General features: G+C 53.5%; 1 protein-coding gene across 1 annotated transcript in view; it reads left to right on the top strand.

Annotated features, from left to right (window-relative positions):
- The first annotated feature begins 6,605 nt into the window (after positions 1-6,605).
- Positions 6,606-12,841, top strand: part of FAM78B (family with sequence similarity 78 member B) — a 79,683-nt gene continuing 73,447 nt past the window's right edge. The window contains exon 1 of the mRNA XM_047077222.1: positions 6,606-6,868. Within this exon, the coding sequence (XP_046933178.1) occupies positions 6,606-6,868 (263 nt within the window). The remainder of the gene's footprint in view (positions 6,869-12,841) is intronic.

Below are 12,841 nucleotides of genomic sequence, written 5' to 3'. Positions count from 1 at the left end.
GAATTTCACTAAAGCTATACTTTCTAAAATGGCAACTCAAACAAGATGGTTCCATCAGTGACTTCCCTACTTGAATACATGGATATCCTGTCGAGAGCCCCCAACCCACCAAAGTCTCTTCCTCTTTTCATGTGATTCACTTAGAAAATGGTATTATCATTCTAAGTGATTAGCCTAAAAATCTTACATTTATCCTTGACTCTTCCTTCTCCTTTGCTCTTTCTATGAAACCATTATAAAATCTTGTTATTCTACTCATTCATGTGTCACTTACTCAGTGTCCAGTGTATGTTGTGAGTAGGAGTTAAGGAGTGAAAAGGATCATTTCTGACTGAAGTGCTCACAGTTGTTATGAGTCAGAGGGGTCACAGTGCATGGGCAGACGGAGATCTGAGTGTTGGCCCAGCCACTTACCAATGTGACCTTGAGCTAGTCCCTCATTCTCTTTGTACCACCATTGGCAAAGGAGGTAAGAGTATCACCTCACAGACTCATGTAAGGAACCATTACACATACATGGTTGCCATCATTATCATTGTCATGGGGGGGGGGGGCGGATTTGGACTGAGCTTAAACAAAAACAGAGAAGTGGAGAGGGTGGAGGCCTGTGGAGGGAATGGTGAGTTGTCCGCTTAGGCCACGGCCCAGGGTCTGTTGGAAGCAGAGGGAAAGACAGCTAGAAAGGCTGCCTGAGGTGCCCTCCTGGAGCACTTCAACACCAACCGGTGAGATTTGTGGTGAATCTGATGGTAACAAGAAGACGCTGAAAGTTTCTATGATAGGGAGAGTCATGAGGGTTGTTTTTCAAGTTTATTTTTATTTTTAAGATTATTTATTTATTTTGAGAGAGCGAGAAAGCACCAGTGAGGGAGGGCCGGAGAGAGAGGAGGGGGCGAGAAGCCCAGTGTGGAGTCCAATGCGGGTTCAAACCCATGAACCACCAGATCATGACCTGAGCCAAAGCGGGGCACTCAACTGACTGAGCCACCCAGGCTCCCCAGAATTTGTTCCCCCTTGGTGTGTGAATAAGGAGTGGCAAAGACAGAGGAAACTTCAGGCAGAGATGGGGTAGTCAGGAGGAGACACTGGCTTGCAGGGAGAAAGTTGTCAATTCGCTGAGATGAAGAAGATGGCAGTACTTCTGAATGGAAACATCTAGTGGTCAGATGGATGTGCTGGCCTTGAATTGAGGAAATGCTGAGGCTGGAGGCACCAACTTGGGAGACATCCATGGAAAATAATACAATCAATAGCATGGGTAAATGCCCTGAGGGAGTTCAGCTAGGGTGAGGAGAGACACTTGGGGTGGCGGGGTGGTGGGGAAGCGAGAGGAGTCAGAGAAGCTGGGAGGGCAATCATGATTGCAGAATTGTGGGATTAAAAGAAGGGGAGAGAGTTAAACCCTACAGGCAAGAATTGGGAAAAGGACTCTGCACGTGACAGAGACAGGCATGAGTGCCCTTCAACAGGACAGCTGGGGAACTAGAGCATCCTTCTTCACAGTCTTTGTAGCCCAAGGTAATGTGAGGCTGGTAGGAAAGGCTTGACAGCTACCGGCCACGTGAAGCAGTTGCCATATCTTGGGGCCGAATGCCTTCTGCAAAGAGTCTATGGCCACGGTCCACTTCATGCTGAGCCTAGCGTGGCCTGGAAGAGAAATCAATTACTCTGACTTGAACTGGTGGTAGGAGGTTGCTCACAGCCAAAGAGCAGAGTCGTCTCTTTAACCCTGAACTCTTAGGGCTTGAGGATTCATTTACCCTCTTGCCTGTCTTCAGGGCATCGAAGCTAGGTAGAAATCCACGTCCATTTTTACCAGCTCCAGAGGCAACTCCTTGACAATATGTGGTAGTCTGTTCTACAGTTTCTGAAAACCCTTGCCAAGGTCAAATAGAAAATAGGCCCTGTAACCCAGAGTTTCTAAAAAGCACACTTGACCACCAATAGGAAAAAAGAAAGTCAGAGATCGCCCTGCCTCTGGAAAGCCTGAGCGTGGGGTCAGCAGAGGCTGAGGGAATGGACTGCAAAGGAGGTGCAGAGGCCAGCATACTGGGGAGTGTGCTCTGGGGCTTGAACTTGGCGAACTGAGGGTCTCTGTCATGCACGAGACCATCAAAAGCAGGACGTACAAAGGAGCATTTGTGCTGTGCCCCGAGAATAAACTCGAATGAGGTTATTCACAAGGAATGGTTGTCATCAAGGTCTCGTCATTGAAGTTTTTCCCTTTCCTGGTGCCTAGAATGGAATGGATACCCCTGGAGATGGTGTACTGCTCAGAGACAAAGGGCATCACTGAACACCAAGGAGGCACATTGGGAGGAATGAGTGGGATGGCAAAGAAGGACCGTACAGAAAGAATTAGGGTCAAAATTTATGCTTGCTGGAGGTAGGGAGACAAAACTCATAGTTAGGTTATGGGAAACAATGTTTTAACATCCTAAAAAGATAATTTTAAACATTCTAACATTTACTGAGCAGCTCCTGGGCGGCAGGCACAAGGCTGGGCCACCGGGCATGATGGTACATTCTCTAGAGGGGTGAAGACCTTATTGAAGGAGATCGGTGCGAGTGATCCACCTTCCGGAACAGCGCGGAAGGTGCTAAGAGAGGCAGGGAGCTGATGCTAAAGGGGCGGGGACACTCACTGTGCCAAGGGAGAAAGAGGAACTTGGAAGAACAGCACAGAGACATTATGGTGCTTCTGAGGATTTGCCCTCGTGCTACATGGAGTGGTTGGTTGGCATTTGAAGACTGAATATTTGTGGATGAAAATATTCTCCGCTGAGTGATCCGAAAGGTCCCTGTCATGAGGCAATTGTTGGGCCACAAACTTGAATGGCCTGGTACAAGGCCAGAGAGGACTTGCCAGCCACTTAGCTTGTGAATGGACCACGCCCAACACCTGGCATTCATGTCCTGGCACAACTTAGCCCTTCTCTTCTCCTTGACATCTGTGTAGTAATTCTATTGTGACTTTTTTTTTTCCTTTGCAGAGCCAGGGAAATATGGAGTTAATATATGGAGTTAATAAGGTACAGAGCTAATGAAGTAAGGAGTTTATTTTAATGGCAAAATTTATTTAAGTCGCTTTAGAAATTACCTTGGTCCCATATTTATAGAACCATTAAGAGTCTAAAAGGATCCCTTACATTTTTCACACTTTGCTGCTTTTTGTAGTGGAAATGATAAGTCATGGTGACATTCATGATTTTGGAGACTCATGAAGGTCATGGATGAACTCTTTGAGAATGTCAGGGGTCCAGGTGTGTGAATAATGAGTTGTATTTTACTGGCACTCTGCTGGATATCACGAGGCCTCATTTGTAGTTTGGAAAGAAGGTATACTCTCCTTTACATGCCTTCCCTAGACTTTGGAGAAGGGTACCACTGCTCTGCCCTGTTTATGAAGGTTTAGCTTGTGCTACCAGAAGATGATATTATCCACAAAATTGCAGCCTGACAAGTAACTCAAGCCAACAAAGATTAACTAAATTCCCTCCAATTGAGTGCTTTTCTCTTGGTCTATTTCCTGGAACCTAATAACCATGGAAACTCAAACTCTGGCCCCTTCCCCAAAATACCCTCCAAGTACCTCAAACTTAGCATGACGATATACAACCTCAATCTGCTTTCAATTCTGTCGTCTTGTTCTGACTATTAGGATCTAATGTATTTATTGCTGAAGCCAGGAAATTCGGAGTTGGCCAGACTCTCTCTCCAACATCTAATCAGTTACCAAGTAAATCGATTTTACCTCTTAAATGACTCTCAAATGCAGCCAGGCCTCTTCTGGCCCCATGGCACGGCCCTAGCTCAGGGCCAAATCATCTGTCATCACAATACCCTGACACCCTGCCTCTAAACTGTCCTTGCCCTATCCTCCAAAAGGATAGAGTAATTTTTCTCAAAATGCAAATTTTGCACTCAATGGCTTCCACTTAAGATCAAGATAGGGTCCTGTCAATAAGCAGTTCCTGGCCAGTGACTCAGATGCCCATGGTCTGCACATAACCCTGAAAAACGCTTTGACTGGGAGCTGTTTATCTCCCTGAACATGCTGTGTTCTTTCATACCTCAACGCATTTTGGATTTGCCCAAGTCTTGCCCTACGCTGCCTGAAAACTCGCCCTCTCGGAGAGCTCTATCACTATCTTCAGGATCCGATTCAAATGCCACTACTCCAAGACAGCCTCCTGTACATCCCTCAGTGGCCATCCTATCTGGGCTCCCCCCGGCACAGGACACACGCCACTATTAAAAGCACGTGTCACAGTTCACACTAACAACTTGCTAGCGGGTTTATCTTCGGTGATCCATGGGCTCCCGCTCATCTTTGAATCCTAGCACTTAGCACAACGCTTGGCTCCTGCCAGGAAGTCCGTCAGTGTTTCCTGAATGAAAGGACCAGTGATTGAGATCTGTAGCTACGTGGGAAAATGACAGAAGCACGTCACCAAAGGGCAAAAACCGCTCTTTTGGTAACCATAAAGTGAATCAAGGCGCCAGAAAAGTTAAAACAAGGATGAAGAATGCTGTTGGATCTCAACTGACTTTTACTCATCACATCTGTCCTAGCTAATAAAGACCATCATCCCAGGTGAGTGTTTCACACTTGGGCACCGGTCACAGAAGAACTACGTAAAGGGAAGCTATTGGCTTTTAAATGTAAAAAAAAGATGCCCCGTAAGAGCAACAGCATTTGCTAAATATTGTTTTCCGTTTGGCACACGAGACCACGATGTCAGATGCACGACTTGGGTCCGACTGCACACGGTGTCCGATATCCGTGGTGGCGGTTTCCACAGGACAATTAGGGTGAGGCTGTTCTTTGTTTACGCCTTCATTCATTCACAGACAACTGTCAGGTCAGCCCGTTCGTGCTGGGCTCCGGAGAAGCAAAGACAAGAACGGGCCCCTGAGATTCCAGGCTTTCCATCAGGTAGATGGCTTAGTACACACCGGTGTCCCGGACTTGTATCATTAAGCAGTTACTATTTAAATCCAGCCTGGTTCCAAAACCGTTCCCAAGTTCCCCTCGTACTTAGCAGGTCACAGGTTACCTTGGGTAACCTCGGGAAGGCCGCTAAGCACTCTAATCCAGCTAGATGGTCGTGCTAGGCACAACCTGTCTCTAGGATGCAGCTACATTCAAAACGCGGTGTTTAGTTAGGGTAAGTCCACCACTGCTCTAATTCCCCAGTGTGTGGGATTTTGTTGAAAGAGCATTTTCTAAGAAGGAAAAGATTTGGACGAAGGCAGGCGATGAGTAAAAAGCTCAGCTCGCGCTACAACCGAAAACTCCTGGCATTTCGGTGACGTGGTGTTGGGGCACGGAAGGTTTCTCTGGGCGCCCTCCCTACACAGGGTGGTGGAAAGAAAAGCTTCCAGAGCAAACCCAGTCGGGCAAAGCCGTAGTAAATCCACCGCCTTTCGAGCCACTCCGGGAGGCCTCCTCAAGGTAGGGTCCTCGGGGAGCTCCAGCCCAACTCCGATCTAACAGACCGCGTTACAAATACCCCACCAGCCCGGGATACAGCTGCTCCCCTGCCCCTCGGCTGCCCCACACCGTCACCGCCGGCTTCCCACCAGGCTCTGGAGCGCGGCGCCCTCCTCGGCCCCACCCGGGCCCGGCCCGACCCGACCCCCAGCCCCCACGCCCACCCGCGCGCCACCTCCCGCCGCCCCGCCCCGCGCCGGCCCCACGTGCAGGGCCCCACCCCGGCGCCCGCGGCCCTTTAAACACCCCCCACCCTACCCATCACCGCCGCGCCCCCCCCCCCCGCCACCCGGACGGCAGCCGGAGAGGGACAAAACTCATGGCGTACAGCCAGTCTCCTCCGCGGATCACGTCCCGGGCCGCCCCGCGCGAGGCGCCCTCCACCCGCGGTCGCAGCCCCCTGGCGCCCCCCAGCCCCCAGCGGCCGGGCAGGGGAGTGCGGGGCGGGGCCGGCGGCCGCGCGGGTCTCCGCTGCTGCCGCCGCCGCCGCCGCCGCCGCCGCCGCCTCCGCCTGCCGCTCGGGCCGCCCGCTCGCCCGCCGCTGGGTGCGCTGCACGCGGGGGGCAGCCGCGGTGCAGAGGTTCATGCAGCGGCGGCGGCGGCGGCGGCTGCTGCTGCTGCTGCTGCTGCCGCCGCGGAGGCAGACAGACCGGGCGCTGCCGCCGCCGCCGCCGCCGCCGCCGCCGCCGCCCTCCCCCGGCTCCATGCCGCCGCCGCCGCCGCCGCCTCCTCCTCCTCTCCGGCGAGGGGCGGGGGGCTCCGGCCCCGGGTGGGCACCGCTCCGCGCAGCGCCGCTCCCCCCCCTGCCCTCGGCGGGGGCGCCCGCCGCCTCCTAGGAGCGCACGCTCCGCGCGCCCTGCCGGAGAGAGGGGGCGGGCGTGGGCGGGGGCCGGCGGGCGGGCGTCGGGGCGGCGGGGACCCCGCGCGGCGGCCGGAGGAGGGGGCTTCCCCGGAGGATGCCCGGCGGCGGCTCCCCGCTCCCAGGCGCGAGCTGAGCCGGACCGGGAGCGGGCGGCGCGTCGCCATGCCGGCGTGACGGGCTCCCCCGGCTGCCCGCGCGGGCCCCCGCGCTGCCCCACGCCGCGCCGCGCCGGCGCCGGGCGGCAGGATGGGCTGTATCCAAAGCATCACCTGCAAGGCGCGGATCCGGCGCGAGAACATCGTGGTGTACGATGTGTGCGCCACCATCGACCAGTGCCCCACGCGCATCGAGGAGACCTCGCCCATCGTCCTGCGCTACAAGACCCCCTACTTCAAAGCCTCGGCCCGCGTGGTCATGCCCCCCATCCCCCGCCACGAGACCTGGGTGGTGGGCTGGATCCAGGCGTGCAACCAGATGGAGTTCTTCAACACCTACAGCGACCTGGGCATGTAAGCGACCGGCGGCGCGGTGCCGGAGCCGGGTCCCTGGCCCCGTCTCTCCTCCCCACCCCGACCCTCCCGCTCAGCTCCTTCTTAGCGCTCTCCCCATCCTCTTTCTAAACCTTCCTCCCGCCTCCTCTTCCACCTCCCTCCTCCCTGCGCTTTTGTTTCAGTGACAGGGCGGGTGTAGGGAGGCTCCTCGCGAAGGCATTTTCTGGTGGTTTGCTTCTGACTCTCCGTGAACGCGAGGAGGACGGTGCGGGGCGGCGAGAACACGACGAGGAGGGTTCGAGAGACGGGCGTCGGGGTGGCTGGCGAGTGCCCTGGGAGTTTCGGGGCGCCGTCTGGGCTTGGTGGGCGCTTCCCGGGAAGAGTTTGGGGGGACCTGTGGAGAGAGGAGCGGAGTGGAGTGCCGGGGGCGCACGGGCTGTGCCGCGCGTCCTTTGGAAAAGCCCGAGCGGGCGTGGAGGAGAAGGTCCCGGGCGTCCGAGCGGGACTCGCTGGTTCTGCCCTTGGTTCCCTCGACCGTTGGGTTTGAAACCTTGTGCCCCAGGCCGGGGAGCCTGCCGGCGTTAACATTCGGAGCCGCAGACGCGGCCGAGCCGCCTCTCCGGCTCGGCGCCCTCTGGACGAGGTGTGCGGCGGTGAGGAGCACCTTGTGCGAGCAGCCTGGGGCTGGCGTGGCGCGGTGTTTTCCTTGTGCTCCTGCGAAGCGCAGGTCCCTTGGCTGTCCAGGGTCCTTACTTACTCCACTCACAAACTGCGGCGCTGGAAGGGATTCCCCGGCGCCCACCGGCGAATCCTGCCGGCGAGCTGGGAGCTCTCCAACTTCCTTCAGCAGCGCCGCTCGGTGCGCGCGGGGCTGGGCGGCTGCGGGGAGACCCAGCGCCGCGGCGACGCCGCGGCCGCGGCCAGGAGCCCACAGCCTGCCCTAGCAGCGCAGGCTGCGGGCCCTCGCGTCCAAGACTTTTTAGTTACTCGGTTTTCTCAACCTCCCTGCCAGCTCCCTTGCAGGAGCAGAGTCTGAGCAGTGGGCGGCTGCAGCGGCTAACGGTTTGGGGGCCTGCCTTCTACCTGTGTTGCGGTGTTGGTCCAGAGCACCCTACCTGCAGGCTGTAGAGAAACCCTTTCCTGGAAATTCGGCCTCGTGCCATTTATCACCCGAAGACTCTAGAACTTCCAAGGTTCATCTCCTGAATGTTGATATGGGGCGAGCGTGTTTCTATTTCGAAAGGTCAAACTATCCTTTCAGTGGCAGTTGGCAGGCTTTTTCTTGCATTCCGAGAGCATGTAAATTAACACTAGTCGTGGGTGCTAAAAGAAATTTTGACAGGTCGTTTTGTTCCCCTCACCTTCGCCTCAAAGGGTTTGAACTTTTCCCTTTAAGCACGGGATCTCGTTGCTGGAGAGAGCTCATTTCTAGTGATGATGAGTGAGAGCCTAGTTTCTTCCTGTAATGCCTCTGCTCAGTGTGTGTTCTTATCTTTCTGGAAGACAGCTGGATGTAAGAAATGGAGGTGGGGGCCATATTATTTTAGGTGGATCATGCCGGTTAAAACCAGACACACCCTCAAAAGGATGATTATATCTGAACACACGGGTCTCTTAAAGTGGCTTTTGTAGAAACTGTTTCCAGCAAAGTCAGACGGAGCAAGCCCCAGACCAAGCAGAGGCTTTCCCTTTTGTCTCCCTGGCCCGGCTCTGATGGCAGTGTGCTCCTTGGCGGGGGTCGGGGCAGGGGGCAGTCATTGCAGTCTGGGGCCTCTGTAGAGGAGGCTGGGAGGGACTGAACAGAAACAGCCTCACTTTTCCCCAGACCGCACAGCCAGACCTCTCTGTTGCTCATATCTCTCGTGAATCAGTATATCAAAAGCCAACAAACAAATAATTTCTTTCCATAAAAGAAAATATATTCTGCCTCAGGAAGAGCCAAGTTGAGCTATAAACAGACATAGTAGTTGAACTTCCTTGGATCAGTGGGAGGGTGTGCCCACCACGGAACCAACTGTGATGGAGATGAGCTGGGGTTGGGTCTGAGGGACACATATTCCCCCGACCTTACCTGACCGAATTCTTGCCTTTGGGGGCTTGGGGAAAAGTTTTGCTTTTAAACTGCCACCATCAGTATTTTAAGATTCTTGGTGGTCATCTTGCTGCAAGGGAGCAGGAGTGTCCCCAAGAAATCATGAAGCCTGTTATTGTAGATCTGTGCCCAGAGTCCACCTGTCTTCGTGGTCGCAGCAATTGCGACCTTTGGAGCCCAGATTTGATTGAACCGATCTCCACAAAATGTTTATGACCTGAAAACTTAGCCAGTGCAAACTTTTTAATGGGACCTCATGTTGCATGAATGTCATCACAGCCTATTAGTTATCTGCTTTAGCCAGTGTCTTGAGTTGGGGGCGGGGGGGGGGGGAGTGGAGAACACCGCAGGCCGAATTTTCACCCTGTGCAATGCTGTTGTTCCACGAAGCATGATATGATCAGAGGGTTTAGCTTAGAAAGCTGCCTTTTCGACATTATAAAAGGGACTGCCAGAGGAAATCCACAATTGAAAATGGCAAGAAACTTCTAGTGACAGGCTTAAAAAGCAAACATGGGCTTTTGTGGTTTAGGGTTTCAACATTTCCAGGAAGGAGTCGGTTTCTGAAGGAGCATTTGAAATCGTTGATGATACTGATGGCCAGAGTATCGTTTGAACTTGAACTCATGTAACTTGGAATGTCCTCCCACGACCACATAGAACCCAGGCTGGGGAATACTTATGTCCCCTATTTATGTCTCCTGGGCCCTGGTGAATGCTGCCGATGCAGCCCTGGGGAGACAGCTGCAAGCCTTCCTCTTTTGGGGATGAAAGGCCTCTGGCTTTTCTCAGTCGTCCCATCAGTAAACAAATATTTACCAAGCGCCTCCCAGGTAAGGGCACCAGCAAAGAAAGCAAAGGACCAGCAGGCAACTTCACTGTTCCTCAGGAGGAAGGAGTGTTCCCCAGGGTGTCGGAGAAATGCTGGAGACGGGGTTGGGAAGGCAGGCAGCGTGTTCTGGAGGCAGAAGGACTGGAGCTGGATGTGAGGAATGGATCAGGTTCTCCTAGGTGGGAGGGGGGGCTAATTCTTAAGGGGGACGAACAGCAAATACATGGAGTCAGGAAAAAAGAAGTTGTTCTAAGGGGGCATAAGTAGGCTGGGGGAAGGGGAGCTGTCAGGTAGGAGAGCAGTGGGAGACGAGGTCCGAAAGCAGGCTGGGGTCTGTCCGGGAAGGCCTAGAACAGTGTGACCCGGAAGAGAAGGTTGAGGTCAGGTCATTGGAGCCAAGACAGAGTGTCGGGAGGCTCTTCCCACCTCCTTCAGACCATGTGGGAGCTTTTCAAGAGGGACACAAAAATCTTTGTGATGGAACAGCTTTGAATGCTAGAGCGCGACTCCCAAGAGGTTTCCTGAGTGAGGTTTGAACGAAGAATGGGGTTCATGTGTCAAGGACGGACGAGGTGAAGCCGGAGTGCGGGGCGAGAGCCAGCAGCAGCCCTCCCCACTCTCTCGGAGCCCCGTGGGAGGCATCTTCCGAGCTGTAAGGGAGCTCTGGTCAGCCCGGGTGAAACTTTTTTAGGAGATCGTAGCTCACTCCTGCCTGTCTCTCTACTCTACTCTTCCTTCAGAGACAACGTTAATGAGAATCTGACTCCACTAACCCACCTTGGTCATCTGTTCATTTCGACCCAAGCTGGTTTCTATCCATCGCAGAATCATTCTTGCTCAGTTTGTGACGTCCGTGTGACCAATCCAGGAGACATCGTTGAGAGACACTTGCTTTTTCAGCAATGACAGCTTCCTCCATCTTGAATCACCCGCATCTTTTAGCTTTATGCCGTTTGTCTAGCTGTTTCTCTGTCTTACCTCGAAGTACCGTTCATCAGGACGTTACTCATCTGATCCTCTCCCTGGTAATTTTATCCATCCCAACGGCAGCCTCTGTGTGATATGCAGTCACCTGTGGTACAGGTGTGTGTGTCTATGTAGTTTCCACTCGGCTGTCTCAAAGACATCTCAAATTGAATGGCTCCAAACTGGACCTCTTTTTTTTTTTTTTTTTAATGTTTATTTCTTTTGAGAGAGGGAGACAGAGACTCTCAAGCAGGCTCCACACGCAGCACAGAGCCCAACGTGGGTCTCGATCCCACGATGGCGAGATCACGACCCGAGCCGGTATCTAGAGTTGGGCACTCAACCAGCTGAGCCACCCAGGCACCCCCAAACCAGAACTCTTGATTGCCACTATAGCTCCCTCCTCCCCAAATCTGCACCTCCACAGTCTTTCCCCCATCATGGTAAAGACCAGCCCCTGAGCTGCTCAGGCTGAAACATCCGTGTGTCCCCCTAGATACCCTCCCACGTGTCCGGTCCATCATCAAACCCTGCTGGCCCCATCTCCGAGATAGCTCTGTAATCCGGCCACCTATCTGCATCCACGCATACCCTCATAGGACAGGTCACTGTCAACTATCATCGGCTCCAACAGAGGATTTCTAGACAAACTTGCCACCTCCATTCTTGCCCCCACCCCCCACCTCCAGTCTCTTCCCCACCCAGGAGCCAAGTGATACTTTTGAAACGTAAATGTTACCGCTTTCCTGCTTAAACTTTTTTACTGATAAATTCATTGCAGTCGAAATACAGTTTGAATTTGTATCCAAATTCAAGGGACAGCCTCTTCCCTGGTCGCTGAATGTCTGTCCTCAAGCCGCGTTGGCCTGTTTCCATTTGTTCAAAAAACCCAGCTTCACCCCAATTCAGAACTTTGCCTGTGCCGCTCTGTGTCTGATGTCCTCTGCTTGCTCACCCTTCTCTAGAAGATTCCTACTTCTCAGTCACGTCTAAGCTGGTACCTCCTCAGAAGCCACTCTGATTTCACAGTTTAAATTCAGGTTCTTCTGGTCTCTTTGAGACACTATTCTTTTACTTGTTACAGTTAGCGAGAATGTAATTGTATACTTATCTAACACCTGACCCTTCTACTGCCCCATGAAAGCAGATACTGTATCCATTCTCTTCCGGTGAAGAGTGCATAGCTCCTAGCAGATACTCCGTAAACATTTGAAAAAAATAAATGAGCCATTTTTTTCTGACCTCGGTGAGGCTATGTCACCTTCAACAAATCCTGTCTCTCTTCAAAGTCAGCTGTTCATAGTAAACCCAAGGCTAACCCTACCAAGCTCTTGAACTCTAGACATACGCGCCGTCACTTAGCACGGACACGGTTTAATGCCATTTTGCTTTTGTGTCATTTCGTCCTGCCTTTGCCCCAGCAGATCCACTGCGTCTCAGAGCAGGGCTTCTGTCTGTCGCTTCCTCTGTCTCTGTGCAGTAATCTGTGCACCACGAGTCACGCTCAGCAAACGCGGAAGCCTCGCTTTCCTGTCACCTGTGATAAAGTGGCATCCAGGGCCTGCCCGAGGAGAGGTAACATAGAGACCTTGTCATAGCATGTCACCTGCATCGCTGACTCGTGGCCTGACTCTCAGGACCTGGGTACTTTAGCATTTAGCGTCATTTCCCCCAAAGCTAGCATGCCCCTTCTTGTTCACAGCTGCGTGCTGCCTGTGTGTGCAGTATGGCTTTGCGGGTGGCTCTCACTGGTCGTAGAGGTGCCTCCTTTGGGCATCTGATAAGTCCCCAGGCCATTGCACCCACAACCATCCCCCATTCCTGTTTCATCACTGGATGGGGGTGGGGGGGCATGATCTGGAAGTAGCTGGAGCTGCTCCCCACCGGAAATGTTGGGGACTCCCAGTCTAGAGCATCAAATGGGAAACAGGATGCACTTCCCTTCTTAGAGTCCTGAGTGCCCTTGGAGGGGGCGGTGGCCTAACCCTTTGCCTCTAATCTTCCCCATCTGGGAGAAAGGGAGCTGCAGCAGATTAGCAGGCCTTATCAGGAAGCACTAAGCTCACTGGAGATAAAGCACAACCCCGGGGCTGGAGGGAGT

This window comes from Lynx rufus, unplaced genomic scaffold (assembly GCF_022079265.1).
Source record: "Lynx rufus isolate CCGP_SWC_20201006 ecotype Redwood Valley unplaced genomic scaffold, mLynRuf1.p SCAF_15, whole genome shotgun sequence".
Classification (NCBI taxonomy): Eukaryota; Metazoa; Chordata; class Mammalia; order Carnivora; family Felidae; genus Lynx; species Lynx rufus.
Note: the sequence above shows the minus strand (reverse complement) of the source record. Positions and strands in the feature narration are given on the sequence as shown.